Below are 26,241 nucleotides of genomic sequence, written 5' to 3' on the forward strand. Positions count from 1 at the left end.
TAAGACTGACAGGAATAGCAAATATTGAACATAATGTAACTATTTCTAGAATATTACTAAGCTTAGAAAAATCTACTAGCTTTAAACCTGGCCAAATATAGTAAAAAACAACAGAGGTACTGATCATTTGTAGGAGTACCTGAAGAACAAAAGCAGGATGAAACAGATCATGTACAATCTTACCGTCTGAATTTACTTTTACTGGCCAGAACTTGGTCCATAACATGAACCTCACAAGCTTTTGTAGTTGCATTGTGAACAAGTCAATTACAACTGATGTCAAACATCATACCAGTTTGTTATATCAAGTATTGGAAATTTATATAATTTTATGTGCTACAGTGTATAATTTTTATACATATATTAGAATAGGTAGTTATCTATCACAAAAAAAATATAATTCAAAATTGTCTAGGTATAATTCGATACAATTCATGATTTTTAAGTATGGCCAAGAACTAGTTCTATCAAGTAGATATTAATCGGTTTTAAAGTCAAACTGGAAAAAATTATCTGACTTTACTTTTGTGAATATTTTATGTTGATCAAAAATATCTAGAATTTTATTTAGCAAATAAAATCTTACCTAATATTTATTACAATTATTTATGAATTTTTTACAGTATATTGATTTTACTGTTTGCTTTGGGGCCACAAAATTATAGAAAAAGTTACTGATTATTATCACGTTGAAATTAATGTTAACATTTTATAGCAAAACTTCAAAAATACTTTCAACTGTACTCTAGGAAATTTCCATAAATTTTCTAACAAAATAAATCTTAGGTACTAGTTCCTGTTAAAATTATTTTTTTAAGTCATGCTGTTTTGGTAAGGTTTAGTCCATATATCATTTGACTTAATTAAATATAATTCAATCTTTATAAGAAATGGTACAAATTTAATTCTAAACTTTTTATCTAACTATAACCGTTAGAGATATTGAAAAATCTTACTTTCAAAATTAATTTTAAGATTTTCTTCATAGATTTTATTATTTGAAAATTAAAAATTGACTGTCCCTTTTTGGTTCACATTAGTGTTTAACAATAAATAATTTAATGAACGTAATGCTAAGAGAGCAAACATTAATGTTTGGTTTAAGCAAATTTTCACTGTTTGTTATATTGCTTTTTGTATAGGTGGAAATTTCCATTCTCAAGTCGTTATTGCGACCTAAATTTACAATTATTTGCTGTCATTAAAAAAAATTTCCTTTGGACAATATGATATCCAGTACCTACCTAAGCTTCTATTACAATATAAGACAGCTTATTTGACCCACAGGTTCCTACAAAAGTGGATGGCTTTGACAATTTATTTGCCATGGAGGTGGACCCCAACATCGGGTTTGCAGAACTGCCAGAGGAATATTTCTCTGGGGATGGTGAGTCTGAAGCCTGGCGGTCTAGTAAAGGCGTCATACAGGTGATAAATTTCATTCAAAATAAACAGGGAAGAAAAGTCCAAATATTAAATATCAATTGAAATTTTTTTATTGTTAAATTGCTTCAAATTTTAAAATTTACAGGTATCTAAGTTCTTAAGACAATGTCTCCTTTCTGTCTGAGCAGAACAATACTGAGATCAAACAATATAATGTGATATCTATTACAATTCCCAAGTTTCTTAACCCATTAGTGACGAACCGGCTTTTAACGCCCGGTTCCAGAAAATGCCGAAAAAAACCGGTTCTCAGTTTTAGGATTGCATCATTCTCAGTATGAATCCCCCCTCTACTACCCTGGTTTTCATTTCCCCCTGGAGCAGGCAGATTTGCTTACTTCCGTTTGCCGGTATAGCTCAACAAAATTTGTCAACCAAGAAAAACAAGGTGATTTTAAAATACCCCTCCTAACTTTTTTGTTTATGAAGTAAAGTTAGTGATTTTTTTCGTGAAATTTTAAGTTTATTGGCATTTACATTCATTTGTGAATTCGTTTTATTCAAATTATTATTTTTTATATGATTTTTTATCGTTTTTTTACGTTCTATATAGACCCGGCTCGGCATATGGGGGGAAAGTCTGAAATTTTCATTACCCGGTTTTACTAATAGATCTTTTTTACAACAACAACAAAAACCGGGTTTATTAACCAAAAAGGGGTGGTACCTATAGCCAAAATCTTAAATGTGATATAAATTGTTTTGTATGTTAGTTGTAGCTCTATCAATTACATGAGGTTATGTAGTTTTCAATTACGGATCGTATCGTAGTTTTAAAAAGTGTTCATCTCACTTTGGGCGTTCAAAAATTACATTTTTAATTTTTTGGGCCAAATAACCGGGTATTTAGGTCGCAAACGGGCTTTAATGCCGGGGGAAAGCACCAAAAAACGCCAAAAACGGTTATTAATGCCGCAAGGTTTTTTTACTCGCGCCGAACCGGGTTTTATTGCAACTTTCCTGTGCACGCCACTAGAGCAAACCAAAAAAATTGGAATTCCGTTTTTACCATTATAAAGCTTCCCTGAGATTTTCAGCTCGATCGGTCCATAAAAGTGGCGCTCGGCACTAATGGGTTAATACATTAGAATTCCAGTACATTATCAGTCCTAATGAACAATGAAAAATATCTTTAGAAACATTCCAATATAATATGTTACATAGTTGTATTTGAGAATTAATTAAGCTTATGTCAATAATGTTCATCTCACATAAGTCTAGACTTGTGTAATATGTTATGGAATTAAATCTGAAAAATATTTATGGAAATATATTAAGACAAATAATACTTATTTCTTTTTAGGAATTATTAGGAGCTTTTCCTGGCATAGATGAGGCTATGAGCTATGCAGAGGTCATGAAGTTGGTCAAGAAAATGGACTTTTCAGTTGTGGTATTTGATACTGCCCCCACTGGTCACACCCTCAGGTCAGATTTTATGATATAGGCTCTTTGCATAATAGTTTTCAATTTAAGATCTTTGTAATAATAAGAAATTGATTATACTCCATGTATTAAGTGTTGAATCTGACACCCTATACACTAATCACACCCTTAGGTATTTGTTTAACATATAAGCTCTTTGCATCATTATGTTAAAATAAAGCTCTTTGTATTAATTATGGAATTTCACTCATTTTCTTATAGTTACATAATCTTTTGTTTTGACAAAGAATTTAGAGCTCTTAGCTGTGGAACAAACCTCTACCTTAAATATGCATTAAGTTAAACTACGTAAATGCATGTTTTATATCTATTATTCTATTTTTAGAATTCTGCATTATGTTTTTCAAAACTTCAAAATTTTTCTTCATTGCAAAGTTTATAAAAAATTACTTTTAAAGTTTATAATAACACAAATTTTTAGCATCTAAAATTATCACCTTCCTAGGTAATTCCGTGGCTTCTCTGTAATTTATATTGAATAAGATTTATTTTTAAAGACAACGAATTAGAGAACATTGTTATAAAACTGTAAAATAATGATAATTTACAGTCCAATGTCCTCTTCCTTCCAGGCTGAAGCCATCATCATAATTTAATGGCAATTTTATAAGTACACATTTATTCTTTTACTCAATGCAAAGCATATCCTGTTGAAATAAGGCTATTTTCAAGTTAAATTACAAAAAAGTTATGATTAACTTTGCTAAAAAAATCTTGTTTTTCTATAATGAATGTAATATAAGGTTCATGTTATGTTGGGTCCATCCATCCTTCATTTTTACCTGCAGATTATAAGTTACCTAAAGGCAGGAGGAATGAGAAAAGTTATTTGATTTTTTTTTCAAATCTATATATTTTTAAAATAAAGAGTGTGGTTATAATTAAATTAACTAGCCTCCCTTTTTTTTTATAGTGCTCAAATAGTGGACCAAGTGCGTTTTGATGGAAACCGCCCAATTAATCTATGAAATTTTATGTGTTTTTTTATAAGTTCATTCTTATCCTTTGTGCTCGCATTTAATTTTTAGCCTTCTGCCCTTTGCCAGAACCAGTTTTAATACAGCGGAAATTATTCAGATTCGAGGTCATACTGGGGGGGGGGGGGGGAATGTCAAACACTTTGTTAAATTTCAAAGGACACAAACTATAACTTACAAGTTATTTGATAATTTATTTTTCCCTCTTATACAAGTACTTGAGTAAAATACAACATTTGTCATAGCAAACTTTTTTTTTTATAAACTTACATGTGTTTTTGTAAAATAGCTTCAACTAGGAGCGTGGTATTCATATTGGCGAAGTAAGAAATAATTTATTGGAATTAAAAAAAAAATAAACAATCTTTACTTAGATTCAGTAAATAAATTGTTTCAATAAATTGAAAAGTCGGAGGGTTGGTTCTTTTTCTTTATGCCTCCCCCCAGTAGGAGGGCCCTCTCATAACCTAGCCCAAGGCAAAACAATAAAACACAAAGTCTAACCCTCCCCCCTTATTTTTAATTTAATTCAATATAAAGGGGAGAAGGAGGTTCTACGCTTTATTTAACTTTTGCAAATTTTGCTGTCTAAAAATATTTGCGGCATATTTTGTAAAACTTAAAGTTGTGTAGTAACATGAATTTTTTATTAACAACCAAGGTAAAAATACTTCAGCCAAAAGATTATACAATAAATATAAAAAAAACTAGATGATCAATCCTGGGATTCGACCAATAGGATCTCAATGTAGGAACAATCAGACTTATCATTGGTAGGCAGGTGTACACATTTTGTTACAGAAAGGCAGTTCGTTTTTTATTTTCATTTATTTAACCAGCAGCTATGTCCCTAGGGGCCTAGGAGGGGGAGATAGCTTAAAACCACCCAAGAATTAATTCTGAAAGTAAAACTATCACAAGACCTATCGGTTCAGTAGTTATTGAGATCCTAATCTTCAGACTTATAAGAGAATCTTGGGGAACTTATAGCATACAATAATTTTTTCGCAAATAAAGTAAGAGATCTTTTTCTGACAGAATTCCTAATTATCTAGGGTAATAAATCTATTGTTTATACTGAAGGTCTTATTTTCCAAACTTTTTATTATGATTCATGAGTTAGTTCTTTAAGGATTAAAAAATATTTTTCAAAACAATGAAAGTGATCTTAGCATCTTGCAATTCTTTTTATTCTAGCTAAATTTTAAGTTTAAGGGTGTTGATGATTACAACCACCCCCCCCCCCCCCACATGTTGATTTTAGTTCCCCTTTTGCAGTCTTTACTAAATAGATAGACATAGTATATCTGAATGGTCCAACTGACCCTGTTTTTCGTCAAAATTATAAAGGCAATTTTTGCAGACAAGAGTGTTTACATTTTGTTATGTACGAGATACGGGCGAGAAAAACTTTTTTGACGACATATTTTTTGGAAAGCTGACTTTATTAAAAGATTTTCTTAACTAACTCATTATATGTTTTGTCATATGCTTCAAATTATACAAGGGACTACATAATATTTTTACATGAATTAATTTACCCAGGAAAAGCTTTATCCTAAAATATGAGACAATTTATAGCTTACTCATAATACAACGAAATGAAAAAAATATGCCCTTACATACAAAGATCTGTAAAATGTCTCAACCAATGAGCTCTCTTGTATGCACCTTCAGTATTCTTCTATTGACTCATTTACACAATATACCTCTTGAATAACTCTAATACTAAACAAAAGATACAAAAAGTCTTTGTAAGTACAAATCCTGACCCTTGGCTATAAAATTAAATATTTATATTAAGAGTTGAAAAACAAGATGTGTTTTGTATTCATTGTCTATCTACGTACTTAACTTTTATTTTTTTCCTATGTTATTTCTAGAAGCTAATCTACTCTATAAATTACTTTGAGGGAAACCTGAATATCTAAGTTGCTGATGAAAATATACGGTTAAAGTGCATATAGTTATTTTCTACCAACTACATATTGAGTTGTCTTTGACAATTTGTAATAGTTAGGTCTGTCTTTTCAATTTATTAAAAAGTTTGTTCGTCATAGGGAAAGCATTATATTTGCTAAGGTTTAAAATTTTGTTGCACAAATTAAAAGTGTCATAACTTTTCCACCAATTATAAATATTTTCTAGCTTATTTTTTTAGGTTATTATCATTCCCAGCCGTTGTGGAGAAGGGACTTGGAAAATTATTGAAACTCAAGAATCAGATGGGTCCAATTGTTTCAAATATGGCCAGGTAAGATATTTCCAGTTTCGCTTCGAATTCGGTGGATTAGAACCGGTTCTCAGACATACTTAAACATTATGTATATCCAGTTGTCTACGATACAAAAATGTACAATCATAACATTTAAACCAGTTTTTTTAGCCCGTGCATTGGCATCTCGGGGCTACAAAAACTGGTTTTAATTTTATGATTGTACTTTTTCAATTTTTATGTCCGATTGAACAGATTTTGGAATAGAGATTCCTAGGACAACAAAGTACAAAGTTTTAAGCGAAGCATAATCAAGTCAAATTGTAAATGTTGTTTCGACTTTTATACAATTATATTCTGACTATTCAGTTCTGATACCCTACAAGTGTTGATGTTCGTTTTGTTGAATCTTGATCCTGAGAGGAGGTGCCGCCAAAATATAACGGCAACTCCCAAAGTGCTGGATGAAACAGATAGACAGAAAATCAGTGTTGCGGATCCGGATCCGCAAGGATCCGCATTTTTTTGAGTCCAAGGATCCGGATCCGGATCCTGGGGTAAAAATTTATGGAAAAATCTACCTAAATTTATATAAAATAGTCACTTACAAATTTTGAAATATCTGGTAACCTTGTTAAGATCAGCTGATTCACTCCCACACTTTTCTCTCTCACATTGTATATAATCTCCCCTTTCCTTTTCGTATACCCCTGGTCGGGACTTCGAGATTAAAGAATAATATTTTTGAAAAATTTGGTGATTTTATTTTTATTGTCAAGGATCCGGATTCGGATCCGGATTCGCACTGACCAAATTTGGAGGATCCGGATCCGCATACAATCAATGTAGATCCGCAACACTGCAGAAAATTGCCATGATTACCTGACGAATACAGTCAGACGTATGAATATTAAACAAAACTTTTAAACTTTTGTCATTGAAGACATTCCAACTTTGAAGACATTCAGAGAAAGAGAGAAGGGACAATGGACTTTAAAATATTTATGCCCCAAACCTTAAAAACTCGTTCTATCATTTCTTAAAGAATGGGCTAAGGTCATACCTGGATATATTGACATGGGAAGATTTTCCGTCAATTTGGCTTGCTAATTTGGACCTCATTTATTGCTCAGTTCGTTCATCCAATAGGAGGAGATGATATAAAAGGGGTGGATGGGGGGGAATCGTTATTTTCGCTAGTTGCAAGTATTACTTTATCATAAAATAAAAATCTGGTGCAGCATCATGTAATAATATATCGACTTTTTTCTCAAGTAATTCTAATCTACCGAGGGAGTTTTCTTTATGATGTATAACTTATTATTTCATCATCCATTGTCCTATCCCTGTATGCCAGATAATAACTTCCTGGAGGGAGGGGACATTGGGTTGTTTATGACACTAGTCCCCAAAGTTTAATAATAACGTTTTATTACTTGTTGGATTAACAACTTTGGGGACTTTTATTGAATTTGATTGAATGGTTTATTATGTAGAGTATTTAAATTGCAATCTACAAAAGGGGTTATTTTGTGTATCATGATTGGGGATGTACTTCAATTTATCAGCCATTTTCCAATCCCTTGATCCAGGATAATAACTCACCTAGGAATATAATTGGTTCGACCTTCGTAACAGAGAAATTACTTCAACTTTCACTGAACTTAATCAAATTAAATTAATCTCTAGTTTCCAGGGTTTATAAGGGATAAGACAATGGACAATAAATTGATATAAATTCCTATTGATGATAAACAAAATTACCCCCTACGTAGATTAAAATTATTCGAAAAGTTTTGATAATAATAGTTTGGAACCAACAAATGATTTGGAGCCAACGAATAAGATAACATGGTTATAAAAACTTATTACCAGTTTAGTTAACAGTCCAATGGCCCCTCCCTCCCTGCTAGTTTTAAAGATGAATACAACCTTATATGAAAGTAACAGGATGTTTGTCTGTCTGAATATCTGTGTTTACCTTTAGATCTCTATAACCGCTGGACCAATGTGGTTAAACTTTATCGCTGCTTCATTGTTTTTTACATTATTTATTTTTTTTTTTGGGGGGGGGGATGGATGAAATATTTCTTGCAGCCGGGGGAAAAATTAATCTTGTGCAGAATATACACCTCTGCCTTTACTATAATAATAATATTGATTCTGTATAATGTAAATATTAGAATTCCTCTCAAACAGATTGACGTCAAATTTTTATGTACTTTCTTTAAGCATTCAAATTATAGGAAAATGGGAAGAAAATTGGGGGGTTTTAAGAGGGGGAAGTAGCATAGCAAAAAAATTTGAGGTTGAGGGGGTAAAATATAAAATACTAGCGGCTTCGCCCCTAGCCTCTAGGGGCTTTGCCCCAAGAGATAATTAAAAAAATAAATAAAGTACTACTGGTGCTGCTCATAGTCTAATGTGTTCCCAGGAAAATTATTTTTTTTTTGGAGGGGGGGAATTTTTATTTTTGGGAGGGTTGGGGGTGTCCCACCCCCCAAGAAAATAGCTTAAAACCACCACAGGACCAATAGGTATATACCCTGAAGAGTAGAATCCAATCGGTTTAGTGGTTACCGAGATCTTAAGGGACAGACGGACGGACGGACGGACGGACAGACAGACAGACAGACAGACAGACAGACAGACAGACAGACAGACAGACAGACAGACATCGTTCTACTTTGTATTATTTGATTTGAGGGGTTAATTCTATTTTTTTTTTTGGGGGGGGGTATAAACCATTTAACCCCCCCCCCCCCCCCATCGGCTCCCCCCTATTGGACGTTCTTGAAGCAAGATCACTTGTGATAGAAACCATTAGCATCTTTGTCTTTTCTACCTTAATCCATTTATCTTAAAATTATGTTGATCTTCTAAAAAATAACTGAAGTGTAAACATCCGCTTTATAAATGTCTTTGTCCGTTTGTCCATTTTTTGTGCTTTGCTATATGGATGTTGTTTAAAATGTCAATCACCATAAAGTACCTAGTCTGGGAGTGGGGACAAAACACCTAATTTAAAAATACCTAATTTAAAAATGCCTAATTTTATAAATGTCTAATGTGACAAAACACCTAATTTATAAATACCTAATTCAAAAATGTTATAATTTAAAAATACCTAATTTTAAAAATGCCTAATGTGACAAAACACCTAATTTTATAAACACCTAACTATAAATACCTAAGTTTAAAAATACCTAATTTTAAAATACCTAATTTTAAAATACCTAATTTAAAAAAAAACCTAATTTTAAGCATATCTTAAAACTGTTGTTGAATATATGTATTGAACCGGCGGCTACGCCCTCTAGAGTCCACTAGGGGCGATTGCAGTGCAGAGGGAAATTCAATAAGTCTGGGGGGGGGGGGGGTTACGACCCCCCTTCAAAATATCAAAATATAGTTTGAAATAGAAAACTGGACGGACGTACGGACGAAACGACCCTAATTATAGAAAAGCTTCGCTTTTAAAAATAAAATTTTATGATTAGTTTGTGCCACCTCACATGAGAAATAAATTAATTAGTAAAATCAAAGGTTGAAGGACAAAGAATAGTTATTTCTCGCATCGTATTATAAACGGCTTTCCGCGGATATAGAATGTACAATTATAAGAGTTTTTTTAGCCCCAAGATGCCGAAGGTACCGGCTAAAAAAACTCGTTTTAATCTTATGATTGTACATTTTTATATTCGTAGAAAGCTGGATATAATACGATGCTAGACATAGTTTTTTCGTATGGATGAGAACCGGTTCCTATCCACCGGATTCGAATGAATACGAGAAAATGAATTTTATTTTTATTGGTTTCTTCCCTAACCTAAGTAGCCGTAGCGTCGCTTTCTTGGGGGGTGATAGTTGACCATCCCCTATTTTAGTTCTAGTTTTATAAAGAAAGATTTAAGAAATATAAAAAACGGGGGGAGGGGGGGGGGATTTTTTCAAAGGGCGATTTCTTATTGGAAGGTGTTGGTAAACTCCCCAAAAGCGTTTTAAACCTTCCCATGACCAATGGGAAGCTTCATTGTAAAGATGAATCATATCGGTTCAATGACTAGCGAGATCCTTTTGCAAGAACAATCAGCCAATTGGATTAATGTTATCAAAATCTTAAGTATTTTAGTGAAAAATTTTTTTGTTTTAGAATTAGGCAATAGGCATTGTTAAATTAGGCGTTTAGATAGTTTAGAATTAGGTATTTTTAAATTAGGCATTTTTAAAATTAGACATTTTTAAAATTAGGTATTTTTAGTTAGACATTTTTAGTTAGGCGTTTTTAAATTAGGCATTAATAAATTAGGTTTTTTTAACGTAGGTGTTTTTAACATTAGGTATTTTTAAACTTAGGTGTTTTTAGTTAGGCATTTTTTGTTAGGCATTTTTAAATTAGGTGTTTTGTCCCCACTCCCCTAGTATGTATCTTAAAATTTATTTAAAGCAATTATAAATTTTTGAGGAAAATCCTAGTTTAAGTTAAAGACAACAATTTCTACAATTTTTATTAGTTATTGCACATTTGTAAGAATCAGCAAGACAAATAAACTCTTCCAAATTATTTCTGGAATCTAATGGTTGCATGCTTTAACCATTTCTTTCAAAGTTATTTCTTATATGCAGCAATAGCGCCAATATCAACTTACATACTAGATGTTGACTTATCTACATTGCCAGGGAGGAAGGGGACATTGCACCATAAATTATACTAATCTTTAAGTTTTAGAAACATTATTCGTATATGTCCAATTAGGCTATATAAAGGGATGTTTACCACCCTCAAACCTTTGAAACTCATCATTTTACACCCTCCAAAAAGCTTGTACGTCATTATCTCATTTGTAGGCTTAGCAACGTTGAATATTGATTTGTTGTTTTAAACTTTTCAACTAACAATTTTAATGTACAAAAGAGGTATTTTTGTTTTAACATTTAGGATGTGCATCAAATTATCTTCATTGAGTTATCCTTTAAGATCCTTGGTTAATGTTTAATTATTTTCCAGGATGTTTGGGGGTCAAGATGGAGGTTTTAATCCAGATCTTTTATCTGACAGGCTGGAGGATATGCTTCCAGTTATACAACAGGTACACATAGATAGATAGATAGACTGGAGGATATGCTTCCAGTTATACAACAGGTACACACATACAACAGGTACACATAGATAGATAGATAGACTGGAGGATATGCTTCCAGTTATACAACAGGTACACTTAGATAGATAGATAGACTGGAGGATATGCTTCCAGTTATACAACAGGTACACATAGATAGATAGATAGGCTGGAGGATATGCTTCCAGATATACAACAGGTACACATAGATATGTAGATAGATAGACTGGAGGATATGCTTCCAGTTTTACAACAGGTACACATAGATAGATAGATAGGCTGGAGGATATGCTTCCAGTTATACAACAGGTACACATAGATAGAAAGATAGACTGGAGGATATGCTTCCAGTTATACAACAGGTATACATAGATAGATAGATAGGCTGGAGGATATGCTTCCAGTTATACAACAGGTACACATAGATATGTAGATAGATAGACTGGAGGATATGCTTCCAGTTATACAACAGGTACACATAGTTAGATAGATAGACTGGAGGATATGCTTCCAGTTATACAACAGGTACACTTAGATAGATATTAAGATTATTTTCAATTGTTTTGAAAATTAATTGATAAGTTTGATATTTGTAAGGTCAAAAGATAGATTTAAAAGCTGTGGAGTTAGATAAAAAGCCAGACATATTTTGTATACAAATACAAAGTTACTTTTAATATAAACAAAAAGAAATCATTGTTGTTTTCATGTGTATTACCTATAATCATAGATATTACTCTATAATATTAGGCTAACCTAACCCTACATCTTGTTGTGACATCAATGTTTTTATGAACCCTGGAACAATTATCTTATGTGTGTATACTTGAAACTGAAACACATTAAAACTTTTACTTTTTACTTTATGTGAATATACAGAAATGGATAAAGTACACGTGGATATTGCGACAAGGGATTTTTTTAGTCGTCAATTTAGGTTGCTAATGTAGTCCTCAGATATTGGTCAATGTGTTTTTCCTTAGTCATAAGAGGATCGTTAAAATTAGCCAGGCGGGAGAAACATCTTATTAGGGTAGGCGAGAATCTCTGACAATATCCATTTATTCTATATCCATTAATACAGGCTATGAGTTTACAGGGTGTCAGGGCAGTTTTGTCTCCTAATGAATTCCTAAAGTTTTAAAATGTTAAAATCATCTTTTAACCTTCTTCACATCTAAATATATAGCGAGTTTTTTCAAGCCACGCAATTTGTTCGAATAATATGTTCTTGTCTATATGTATGTATCTGCTTTTAGTTTTAAGTCTACAAAGGGGGATGTGGAAAATAACCATTTGGGCAGGGGGGGGGGGTTTACTCGAGAACCCTTAGAGCTAGAGGGAGCTAATTTTGGATATAAGCTTCTATGGGGCCAAAGTTACTTTTAAAATTATCGTCGACCCCCCACCCCCCCCCCCCCCCAAAAAATTTTTTTTTTTGGGGGGGGCGGGTGGATTATACTATAGGATGTTTCTCATAAACGACTTGAGATAAATGGATCAAACCTTGGGATACAAGTTTTGTAGGCCTATATTTGATTTTAGAATTATCGTTGACCACCCACCCACCCCCAAACCCCTAATTTGGGGGGGGGGGGTGAATTATACTATAGGGTGTTTCTCATAAACGACTTGAGATAAATGGAGCAAACCTTAGGATACAAGTTTTGTAGGCCTATATTTGATTTTAGAATTATTGTTGACCACCCACCCACCCCAAAACCCCTAATTTGGGGGGGGGGGGCGGGTGAATTATACTATAGGGTGTTTCTCATAAATGACTTGACTCTTGAGATAAATGGAGCAAACCTTAGGATACAAGTTTTGTAGGCCTATATTTGATTTTATAATTATTGTTGACCACCCACTCACCCCCAAACCCCTAATTTTTTTTTTTTTGGGGGGGGGGCGGGTGGATTATACTATAGGGTGTTTCTCATAAACGACCTGCAGCAATTTTATTTTGGGTGCTACTCCCTTAGTTTTAGAGATAATTGGATGAAATCTTTTGGGCTGGGTCACTAATTACCCCAACTATTGGTATCTTTAAAAAAAACGGTTGCGAGACCGCCGCTCCCGCCGCCCGCCGCCGTTTACCGCCGCCACAAAAAAATTTTTTTTATTGCATTTCTCGCCGAATTAGGCAATTTGGAATCATTTGAGACCATGTTATTTTTTTCAAATATTTTTCGCCTTACAAGCAACCCTGCGGGGGATTTATCATTTTTTCAAATTCTCGAAAAAAATAACATGGTCTCAAATGATTCCAAATTGCCTAATTCGGCGAGAAATGCAATAATAAAATTTTTTTTGTGGCGGCGCTAAACGGCGGGAGCGGCGGTCCCGCCGCCGTTTTTTTAAAGATACCAATAGTTGGGGTAATTAGTGACCCAGCCCAAAAGATTTCATCCAATTATCTCTAAAACTAAGGGAGTAGCACCCAAAATAAAATTGCTGGTATGTCGTGTGATGAGTCACCACATTCCCCCCCCCCCCTTTACTTACAATTTTGTTTCGACTTTTATTTTGGGTGCTACTCCCTTAGTTTTAGAGATAATTGGATGAAATCTTTTGGGCTGGGTCACTAATTACCCAAACTATTGGTATCTTTTAAAAAAAACGGCGGCGGGACCGCCGCTCCCGCCGCCGTTTACCGCCGCCACCAAAAAATTTTTTTTTATTGCATTTCTCGCTGAATTAGGCAATTTGGAATCATTTGAGACCATGTTATTTTTTTCGAGAATTTGAAAAAAATGACTTTCCCCCGCAAGGTTGCTTGTAAGGCGAAAATTTTTGAAAAAAAATAATATTGTCTCAAATGATTCCAAATTGTTGACCACCAATTGATTAGGATACAAGTTTTGTAGGCCTATATTTGATTTTAGAATTATTGTTGACCACCCACCCACCCCAAAACCCCTAATTTGGGGGGGGGGGCGGGTGAATTATACTATAGGGTGTTTCTCATAAATGACTTGAGATAAATGGAGCAAACCTTAGGATACAAGTTTTGTAGGCCTATATTTGATTTTATAATTATTGTTGACCACCCACTCACCCCCAAACCCCTAATTTTTTTTTTTTTTGGGGGGGGGGCGGGTGGATTATACTATAGGGTGTTTCTCATAAACGACTTGCAGCAATTTTATTTTGGGTGCTACTCCCTTAGTTTTAGAGATAATTGGATGAAATCTTTTGGGCTGGGTCACTAATTACCCCAACTATTGGTATCTTTAAAAAAAACGGTTGCGAGACCGCCGCTCCCGCCGCCCGCCGCCGTTTACCGCCGCCACAAAAAAAAAAATTTTTATTGCATTTCTCGCCGAATTAGGCAATTTGGAATCATTTGAGACCATGTTATTTTTTTCAAATATTTTTCGGCGTTATCCTCTTAGAAAATTTTTTTTCAACTTTTTTCAATTTTGTACCCCCCCCCCCCCCCCCCCCCCCCCGACTACCGACGAACAACTATTTTAGGTTAGGTTAGGTTTTAGGCTAGGGAGCCGAGCGCTGCGGCTAGGCAGGCAAGGGGGCCGAGCGCTGCGGCTAGGCAGGCAAGGGGGCCGAGCGCTGCGGCTAGGCAGGCTAGGGAGCCGAGCGCTGCGGCCAGAGTTCATAGTTCGCTGTCGGGGGGGGGGGGGGGGTACTCAAATTTTCAATATTGAAAAAAAAATTTCTAAGAGGATAATACCTATTTTTCGCCTTACAAGCAACCCTGCGGGGGATTTATCATTTTTTCAAATTCTCGAAAAAAATAACATGGTCTCAAATGATTCCAAATTGCCTAATTCGGCGAGAAATGCAATAATAAAATTTTTTTGTGGCGCGCTAAACGGCGGGAGCGGCGGTCCCGCCGCCGTTTTTTTAAAGATACCAATAGTTGGGGTAATTAGTGACCCAGCCCAAAAGATTTCATCCAATTATCTCTAAAACTAAGGGAGTAGCACCCAAAATAAAATTGCTGGTATGTCTTGTGATGAGTCACCACATTCCCCCCCCCCCCCCTTTACTTACAATTTTGTTTCGACTTTTATTTTGGGTGCTACTCCCTTAGTTTTAGAGATAATTGGATGAAATCTTTTGGGCTGGGTCACTAATTACCCCAACTATTGGTATCTTTTAAAAAAAACGGCGGCGGGACCGCCGCTCCCGCCGCCCGCTGCCGTTTACCGCCGCCACCAAAAAAATTTTTTTTATTGCATTTCTCGCTGAATTAGGCAATTTGGAATCATTTGAGACCATGTTATTTTTTTTGAGAATTTGAAAAAAATGACTTTCCCCCGCAGGGTTGCTTGTAAGGCGAAAATTTTTGAAAAAAATAACATTGTCTCAAATGATTCCAAATTGCCTAATTCGGCGAGAAATGCAATAAAAAAAATTTTTTTTGTGGCGGCGGTGGGAGCGGCGGTCCCGCCGTCGTTTTTTAAAGATACCAATAGTTGGGGTAATTAGTGACCCAGCCCAAAAGATTTCATCCAATTATCTCTAAAACTAAGGTAGCACCCAAAATAAAATTGCTGGTATGTCGTGTGACGAGTCACCACATTTCCCCCCCCCCCCTTTACTTACAATTTTGTTTCGACTTTTATTTTGGGTGCTACTCCCTTAGTTTTAGAGATAATTGGATGAAATCTTTTGGGCTGGGTCATTAATTACCCCAACTATTGGTATCTTTTTAAAAAAACGGCGGCGGGACCGCCGCTCACGCCGCCCGCCGCCGTTTACCGCCGCCACCGAAAAAATTTTTATTGCATAGTTTTAGAGATAATTGGATGAAATCTTTTGGGCTGGGTCATTAATTACCCCAACTATTGGTATCCTTTAAAAAAAACGGTGGCCGCCACCAAAAAAAGTTTTTTTATTGCATTTCTTGCCAAATTAGGCAATTTGGAATCATTTGAGACCATGTTATTTTTTTTGAGAATTTGAAAAAAATGACTAAAATCCCCGCAGGGTTGCTTGTAAGGCGAAAAATTTTTGAAAAAAATAACATGGTCTCAAATGATTCCAAATTGCCTAATTCGGCGAGAAATGCAATAAAAAAACTTTTTTGGTGTCGGCGGTAAACGGCGGCGGGAGCGGCGGTCCCATTGCCGTTTTTTTTTAAAGATACCAATAGTTGGGGTAATTAGTGACCCAGCCCAAAAGATTTCATCCAATTATCTCTAAAACTAAGGGAGTAGCACCCAAAATAAAATTGCTGGTATGTCGTGTGACGAGTCACCACATTTCCCCCCCCCCCTTTACTTACAATTTTGTTTCGACTTTTATTTTGGGTGCTACTCCCTTAGTTTTAGAGATAATTGGATGAAATCTTTTGGGCTGGGTCATTAATTACCCCAACTATTGGTATCCTTTAAAAAAAACGGTGGCCGCCACCAAAAAAAGTTTTTTTATTGCATTTCTTGCCAAATTAGGCAATTTGGAATCATTTGAGACCATGTTATTTTTTTTGAGAATTTGAAAAAAATGACTAAAATCCCCGCAGGGTTGCTTGTAAGGCGAAAAATTTTTGAAAAAAATAACATGGTCTCAAATGATTCCAAATTGCCTAATTCGGCGAGAAATGCAATAAAAAAACTTTTTTGGTGGCGGCGGTAAACGGCGGCGGGAGCGGCGGTCCCATTGCCGTTTTTTTTAAAAGATACCAATAGTTGGGGTAATTAGTGACCCAGCCCAAAAGATTTCATCCAATTATCTCTAAAACTAAGGGAGTAGCACCCAAAATAAAATTGCTGGTATGTCGTGTGACGAGTCACCACATTTCCCCCCCCCCCCTTTACTTACAATTTTGTTTGACTTTTGTTTTGGGTGCTACTCCCTTAGTTTTAGAGATAATTGGATGAAATCTTTTGGGCTGGGTAACTAATTACCCCAACTATTGGTATCTTTTTTAAAAAAAATTTTATTGCATTTCTCGCCGAATTAGGCAATTTGGAATCATTTGATACCATGTTATTTTTTTCGAGAATTGAAAAAATTTTTAAGTCCCCTGCAGGTTTGCTTGTAAGGCGAAAAATTTTTGAAAAAAATAACATGTTCTCAAATGATTCCAAATTGCCTAATTCGGCGAGAAATGCAATAAAAAAAATTTTTTGTGGCGGCGGCGGGAGCGGCGGTCCCGCCGCCGTTTTTTTTAGAGATACCAATAGTTGGGGTAATTAGTGACCCAGCCCAAAAGATTTCATCCAATTATCTCTAAAACTAAGGGAGTAGCACCCAAAATAAAATTGCTGGTATGTCGTGTGACGAGTCACCACATTTCCCCCCCCCCCCTTTACTTACAATTTTGTTTCGACTTTTATTTTGGGTGCTACTCCCTTATTTTTAGAGATAATTGGATGAAATCTTTTGGGCTGGGTCACTAATTACCCCAACTATTGATATCTTAAAAAAAAAACGGCAACGGGACCGCCGCTCCCGCCGCCGTTTACCGCCGCCACCAAAAAAGTTTTTTTATTGCATTTCTCGCCGAATTAGGCAATTTGGAATCATTTGAGACCATGTTATTTTTTTCAAGAATTTGAAAAAAATGACTTTCCCCTGCAGGGTTGCTTGTAAGGCGAAAATTTTTTGAAAAAAATAACATGGTCTCAAATGATTCCAAATTGCCTAATTCAGCAAGAAATGCAATAAAAAAAAATTTATTTGTGGCGGCGGCGGGCGGCGGGAGCGGCGGTCCTGCCGCCGTTTTTTTAAAGATACCAATAGTTGGGGTAATTAGTGACCCAGCCCAAAAGATTTCATCCAATTATCTCTAAAACTAAGGGAGTAGCACCCAAAATAAAATTGCTGGTATGTCGTGTGACGAGTCACCACATTTCCCCCCCCCCCCCCTTTACTTACAATTTTGTTTCGACTCTTATTTTGGGTGCTACTCCCTTAGTTTTAGAGATAATTGGATGAAATCTTTTGGGCTGTGTCACTAATTACCCCAACTATTGGTATCTTTTTAAAAAAACGGCGGCGGGACCGCCGCTCCCGCCGCCCGCCGCCGTTTACCGCCGCCACCAAAAAAAGTTTTTTTATTGCATTTCTTGCCAAATTAGGCAATTTGGAATCATTTGGGACCATGTTATTTTTTTTGAGAATTTGAAAAAAATGACTAAAATCCCCGCAGGGTTGCTTGTAAGGCGAAAAATTTTTGAAAAAAATAACATGGTCTCAAATGATTCCAAATTGCCTATTTCGGCGAGAAATGCAATAAAAAAACTTTTTTTGGTTGCGGCGGTAAACGGCGGCTGGCGGCGGGAGCGGCGGTCCCGCCGCCGTTTTTTTTAAAGATACCAATAGTTGGGGTAATTAGTGACCCAGCCCAAAAGATTTCATCCAATTATCTCTAAAACTAAGGGAGTAGCACCCAAATAGCGGTCCAATAAAAAATTTTTTTTTTGTGGCGGCGGTAAACGGCGACGGGCGGCGGGAGCGGCGGTTCCGCCGCCGTTTTTTTTTTGAAAGATACCAATAGTTTAGGTAATTAGTGACCCAGCCCAAAAGATTTCATCCAATTATCTCTAAAACTAAGGGAGTAGCACCCAAAATAAAATTGCTGGTATGTCGTGTGACGAGTCACCACATTTCCCTCTTCCCCCTTTACTTACAATTTTGTTTCGACTTTTATTTTGGGTGCTACTCCCTTAGTTTTAGAGATAATTGGATGAAATCTTTTGGGCTGGGTCACTAATTACCCCAACTATTGGTATCTTTTAAAAAAAACGGCGGCGGGACCGCCGCTCCCGCCGCCCGCCGCCGTTTACCGCCGCCACCAAAATTTTTTTTTTAAAGATACCAATAGTTGGGGTAATTAGTGACCCAGCCCAAAAGATTTCATCCAATTATCTCTAAAACTAAGGGAGTAGCACCCAAAATAAAATTGCTAGTATGTCATGTGACGAGTCACCACATTTCCCCCCCCCCCACCTTTACTTACAATTTTGTTTGGACTTTTATTTTGGGTGCTACTCCCTTAGTTTTAGAGATAATTGGATGAAAACTTTTAGGCTGGGTCACTAATTACCCCAACTATTGGTATCTTTTAAAAAAAACGGCGGCGGGACCGCCGCTCCCGCCGCCCGCCGCCGTTTACAGCCTAATTGCCTAATTCGGCGAGAAATGCAATAAAAAAAATTTTTTTGGTGGCGGCTGTAAACGGCGGCTGGCGGCGGGAGCGGCGGTCCCGCCGCCGTTTTTTTTAAAAGATACCAATAGTTGGGGTAATTAGTGACCCAGCCCAAAAGATTTCATCCAATTATCTCTAAAACTAAGGGAGTAGCACCCAAAATAAAATTGCTGCAAGTCGTTTATGAGAAACACCCTATAGTATAATCCACCCGCCCCCCCCCCCCCAAAAAAAAAAATTAGGGGTTTGGGGGTAATTGGGTGGTCAACGATAATTATAAAATTAAATATAGGCCTACAAAACTTGTATCCTAAGGTTTGCTCCATTTATCTCAAGTCGTTTATGAGAAACACCCTATAGTATTATTCACCCGCCCCCCCCCCCCCAAATTAGGGGTTTTGGGGTGGGTGGGTGGTCAACGATAATTCTAAAATCAAATATAGGCCTACAAAACTTGTATCCTAAGGTTTGCTCCATTTATCTCAAGTCGTTTATGAGAAACACCCTATAGTATAATTCACCCGCCCCCCCCCCCCCCCAAATTAGGGGTTTGGGGGTGGGTGGGTGGTCAACGATAATTCTAAAATCAAATATAGGCCTACAAAACTTGTATACCAAGGTTTGCTCCATTTATCTCAAGTCGTTTATGAGAAACATCCTATAGTATAATCCACCCGCCCCCCCCCCAAAAAAAAAAATTTTTGGGGGGGGGGTGGGGGGTCGACGATAAATTTAAAAGTAACTTTGGCCCCATAGAAGCTTATATCCAAAATTAGCTCCCTCTAGCTCTAAGGGTTCTCGAGTAAACCCCCCCCCCCTGCCCAAATGGTTATTTTCCACATCCCCCTTTTATGACTTTTAACTTTTTTTGCGGCTAAAGCTGCAGATTTTTCACTATTAGAAGAGTGGCCGCAGCTTGAGGTTGCAGTTGCAGTGGCTACTAACTGCTGTTATGGAATATAAAACCACACTGTATGAGAAATGTGAGACTTGGAAGGGAAAAGTTATGGATTTTCAAAGTGAGTCCCAAAGTAGAAATGTAAGAAATCCTAGTTCATTTTCCACCAATAATTAAATGGACCAAGGTACCCCTCCTCCTTTCTTTTATACTAGCGGCTACGCCCCTAGAGGCCTCTAGTGGCACTTTGAATGTTTTTTATTTAAAATATCTAATTAGAGAAATAATTGGTTTATGTTTCGTTCAAGTCTCTTTTTTGGGAGGGGTAATTTTTTTTCTAGGGGCGATTTATCTTGGGAGGATGGTGGTACCCTCCCCCAAAATAGTTATAAACCTTCCCGGGACCTATGAGAAGCTACCCTGTTAAGGAGAACCCGATCGGTTCAGCGGTTAGCGAGATCCTTCGGTACAAACACACAGACAAACACACAGACATCCTGTTACTTTAGTATGAGGATTTTCAACCCCAAAAAAACATAACCCCTCTCTCTGCTTCATCTAATCTGTAGGGGCTTCTATCCAAGAGTGGAAATACGAAAATTTAACCAATTGTATAGACTCAGAGGGTAGAATTTGCCTAATAGCTGTTTTTTTTGTATTTATAAGGTTGACCAAGATTTTCACAAATAGTGCCTATAAAAATGACGTCATACAATACAAATTACCAATGATGGGCCAGTGTGCATTTTAATGGACCAATGGTAAAATGTGTACAGGCCTATCATTGGTCGTTTGTATTGTATTGCGTCATTTTTGTAGGCTTTATAAGCTGTTAACATCTTTTTATTAAATTTCTCTACTAAGTGGTCTTTTTGAATAAAAAATAATTTTTCTTAAAAGTAAAACTGTTTTTGTATTTATGTGTGTGACAGGGGTAAATAATGTATTAATAGTTTCTGTAAAAACTTTACTTTAATATGACATAGGCAGGAAGAGAGCAGATATTGGACTGTTTATTACTCCAGTCCCCAAAGTTTTAAAATAACGTTTACTTACTAGTTAGCTGAGCAACTTTGGGGACTTTTTATTGAATTTTGATTGGTATGTACAGTAAGTTGGGTGTTCAAACGTTTCAACCACTAATTTTAATCTATAGAATGAACAATTTTTGTGTATCATCAATGGGTATGTACATCAATTAATCGGCCATTGTCTTATCCCTTTAGATTCCTGTGACAAAGGCCTGCAAGATATTTATTGTCAAAACAATGTCTGCTGATATATATATATGATACCAATTGATGATAGACTTACACAATTTAACTTTTTAACACAATCGAGAAATTAATGAAAAAATATGTCAAATTCAGATGATAATATCCCGAACCTACCAAATTTTTTTTTTAGCTTTTCAGGCTTTAGATATGATTTCTGATAGCTTGCTTATAATGAACGGCTTATGAATATTATTAGTTTAATCATTTTCAATGTTTATAAAAACACATTTTTTTCAGTATCTAAAGACGTTGTAAGATATTTGCTCTTAAAATAAGCAAAGTATATCTTTTTATATCTAAATAGAATCCCTTCATATATCTTAGATATAACAGGGCTTGAAATCATTTTTCTCAAAAACAATAATTTAAATATTTAGAATCTTAAGTGCCTAGTCGAGCTTAAAACCCACCCTTATTTAAAGTAGAAATATGTAGGTAGGAGATTTTTATTTGTGTTTTACTTAAGGTAATGCAATATTAGGCTATATTGGGTGTAGGGTAGCCCCGCAGGGTTAGGGCACTACAGATAAAGGCCCCGATAAGGGATTATCAAAAAAGAAAATTTATTTCATAAGAAATGTGATTCCTACATATAACTGAAGTTAAAATTCTTTTTCATTTTGATTTTCCCCTTTCTTTGATTTTAACATATTCTTATTTTCTTTTAGATTTTATAAATAATATGTCTAGTCTACCTTATTGTAGGGCTTATGTCAGGGATAGATGAAAACCCCCAATTATGATTAACAAAATTTCCCCTTGTGTTTATTAACTATATTGGTTGAAAATATCGACACTGTTAGTGTGTACCATGTAGGGTCCCAGGACAAACGCAGGAGTCCCAAACGTCGGAGTGGACCAACGCAGGAGTGTTAAAATATTAATATAATTAAGTATTTCAATACAGATTAGGTTAGGTTAAGATATGAATGTTTTAATAAGCCCCCTGCAGGGGTTAGGTATTTAAAAAACCTATAAGATGGTCTAAAATAGGTTAGGTTAGGTTAAGTGTCCACTCCGACGTTTGTCCACTCCGACGTTTGGGACTCCTGCGTTTGTCCTAGGACCCAATGTAGGCATACTCAATACTCAAGGGTTGAGGGAGTCTTTAGGTATTATAGAATTATGCTCATTATCTTGGGGAATATTCTCAAAAAAATTTATTTTGCAGCCAAATTAGGACAAGATTGTACATAGAAATCTGTAGAATTGACACCCATAGAGTTACCTATTAACGGAAATACAGACAAAAAAAGTGAAGTAGTAGATTATCATTTGCCAGGAAGCGGACGTACAGTGATCCCAGGAATCCAACTTTGTGGAAAAAAATATTTATGCCCAAATTTGAAGTTTAGAAAATCCGTCCAGACGGACAGGCGTTCAATTTAGCCTCTTTATCCTAAACTAGTGGTATTAAACCATCCCGGGACCTATGTGAAGCTCCCCTAAAAGGGGAAACTTCATCAGTTCTGTAGTAATCGAAATCTTAAGCTTCAAACAAAAACACTACTACTTTATATGATATTTGCGGCTGCACCCTAGCATCTAGGTGCTCTTTATTTTAAGAGCTAGGAAATGGCAAAAAATGACCTGAAACCACCCCAAGACATAAATCCGGATTTGAAATAGCCTAAAAGTATCCTGGGACATATTTGAAGATTCCTTGAAAAGGAGAACTAAATCAGTTCAGCGGTTAGTGAAATCCTTCGTTACAGAGAAAAAAAGCTTATTACTTTATAATAGGAGGATTACAAAGTAGTGAGGTTATTTTAGTCTGAAGCTTAAGATCTCGGAAGTTGCGGGTCTGAATGGGTTGTACTCTTCAGATAAGCTTTATAAATTTCCTAGAGGCTAGGGGCAAGCAACTACCTAGTCTTTTTCATAAAATAGCTAGGTAATTAAGTTATAAAACAGTACCTAAAATATTCTACTTTTTCTGCCAACATATTCTGCAAAAAAAAGTTTTTACAACTATGTGTTTGAAATTATTAAGAGAAAGTTTGAAAAAAAAAGTTTTCAGTGAATATGCACATTAATATTATGAACATATAAGAAATAGAGGAGAATTTTTTAGATTTTATTTATTAAGTATCTGAATGAATTTTTCTATTAGTACAGTTGCTTGACTTCCTAAATCTTACCTAATTGTTATAGGAACCACCATGCAAAATTTTAAATTGATAGGGCAATTCTTAAATGTCTAAATTAAATAAAAGAGCTAAACGTTACGGACGGATTAACCGATCTTAATTATAGAAAAGCTTTGCTTGTAAAATCCCTAGAGTAGAAGCAAATTATTACTTTTTGATTAGTTGAAAGGGTATCATCAACTTGAAGTTGAATACGAGGAAAATAAAATCACATATCCTATCATATAAAGTAGTAAGGTTTTGTCTTTAGCTTAAGATTTCAATAACTACCTAATTTTATGCCTTTATTATGAAGATATACATGCAGTACCATATTTATAATGTATACGGTTAGTGCTCCAGGGAGGGAGGGGACATTAGACAGTAAATTATACTGGTATCCAGTCTTAGATACACGATCTCTATTGTTGGCTCAAAACTTAGGTCAGTTCCAAAACTGTCCAAACAAATAATCTTCATAACACAAGGGTTAAGTAAGAGAATCATCATTGGGGATTTACAAATAAAAATTATCTATTGTCTGATTTATCCCCAAAGATGCCTGAAACATTTATATCCTCAATGTACAGAAATTGCATTTCCACTAAAAAAAGAAATGAAAAAAAACTTTGGATAAAATGCGTTTTGTGGAAATAATATCTCAAGCGAGTTTCTGTATTTACAAAAATCTTCCAAATTCTAGGACAAAATGTTCCAAAAATATCCAAGAACTGAATTCTAAATTACCAGTAAGTAAGCAAGTCGGTAACTTAATCTTTCTCATAGTCATAAAAACTACGTCTTAAAAATAGATAGGTATATGATTACATGGATGTAACTCAAGATTTTTATGTTATTAATAAAGGCTAAAATAACGATTACCCCCAACCCCTCTCCCACTACTGTATGAACAAACTTACTAATAAATGAGTTCCCTGTTTGCAACCTTTATTGCCGACAATTTTTTTTCTGTTGTCATAATATCCACGTTATATTATACCCATTTTCTTGAACGACAAAGCTAATATTGCTTAATTCGCTTCTACAAGACATTAGGTACAAAAGATTGTTAATTTATTTCATTTAAATATTTTTTTTTAAATATAGCAAAAATAGTTTATTCTAAAGCTTAGATAACAATTTCTTCTAAAAGAAACAGCCCTATCAGTTGCATGACATACTCAAAAGTTTCGACATGCCTACTGTTTTAGCTTCAATTAAAAAAAAGAAAAACAATCATAGGATTAAATTCACCAAGAACCATAGGATGATTCTATCATTTTGAGATAAGGTGTCAAAATTATTGAAATTTGCCCTCTGTTAATGAATACAGAGTCCTCTACAAGTTTTCTATGTAACATATAATTGTTACATGCATCTTCAAAATCTAAAAATGATAGGACAGCTCTATTGTACTTTGATTTGCTATTGTAGATATTAATTAAAGTGCCGAAAATGCTTCACAATATTTCGACGAAACTTTGCTAACCCTAAACTTAATTTTATCCAAGGGAAAAGTTTTTAAAAGTTTAACAATTTTCTTCTTTTCTATGTCGGATTATCTAACTTATAACTGCATATTCTTATACATATAGATATAGATAGGTATATAGATATATGGAATTATGATAAAGATGAATTAATAGATAGAAAGTGAACTGATTATTCTTTAGAAAATGGATAGGCATTTATTTTAATATTTAATTGTCATTTTATCAATTTTACTGACAATTGCAGAAATAGTAAGTGACTAGAAATAGATAATAGAATACAAAGATAGAAATTAATAACGTTTTATTTCATATATTCAGTTCTTCGCGCCTGAATTTTAAAAAAGTATCGCAGGCTTTTACATTTTTGCACATTGCTGAAGCTCATAATGCAGAATTTTAGAAAATTCGTTGACAGTTTAAACAAGTCAAACTGTTCTTAATTTTGATCAAATACATATATATGAAATGTTCATAATTAAGAACAGTTTTACTTTATAAGCGCTTATGACAAAATGCTAACACACAACTTTACGGAAAAAATGTGACATAAATGACCCTCTTTATGAATAAGGGGGGGGGGGGGAGTTCTGACACATTTGCGTAAACCTAATATATATATTTTATCTTTGGACTGAGAGGATAGGTTATAATAAAAGAAAAAAAAATTTTATGAGTTAAAGGTCAACTTATTAAACAAAATATGCATCTTTTTGAATGTTATTCACATATTTGAAGAAAAAACATGCATATTTTGTTTCATAAGCTGATCTCTAACTCTTCAAAAAAAAAAAATTTTTTCATTTTTACCTTTACAGAGACCACCTGGAGGCCTGGAGCTCCGGAATCTGGAGGCCTATCCAAAAAATCTTAAAACTTGGTAAAATTCATCATATAAGAAGAATGATTTTATCTTTTACAGTATACGTTACGAAAAATGACCGGTTTTTAAAATGATCTAGCCCCCCCTGTAATGAAGTTGTAACCCTATTTTTTGTTTGTGTGATCTTTATATACATGTATAATGGTGTTTGTTGCGGTAAATTAGATCAAAGAACATTTTCCGACATTCAGCAGGCTATGAAAGAAAATATTCAAAATAAAAAAATTCCGACCCTAATGTA

General features: G+C 35.0%; 1 protein-coding gene across 2 annotated transcripts in view; it reads left to right on the forward strand.

Moving 5' to 3' along the window:
- The window catches only part of LOC145326972 (ATPase ASNA1 homolog), a 41,169-nt gene that overhangs the window by 5,406 nt on the left and 9,522 nt on the right, over positions 1-26,241 (forward strand). For both annotated transcript variants that reach the window (XM_080170437.1, XM_080170438.1), the window contains exons 4-7: positions 1,286-1,428; positions 2,750-2,874; positions 6,031-6,123; positions 11,093-11,174. In XM_080170437.1, coding sequence (XP_080026563.1) covers positions 1,286-1,428; positions 2,750-2,874; positions 6,031-6,123; positions 11,093-11,174 — 443 coding nt within the window. The remainder of the gene's footprint in view (positions 1-1,285; positions 1,429-2,749; positions 2,875-6,030; positions 6,124-11,092; positions 11,175-26,241) is intronic.

Source organism: Acartia tonsa, chromosome 8, assembly GCF_053477335.1.
Source record: "Acartia tonsa isolate MP-2025a chromosome 8, ASM5347733v1, whole genome shotgun sequence".
In the NCBI taxonomy this organism is placed as follows: Eukaryota; Metazoa; Arthropoda; class Copepoda; order Calanoida; family Acartiidae; genus Acartia; species Acartia tonsa.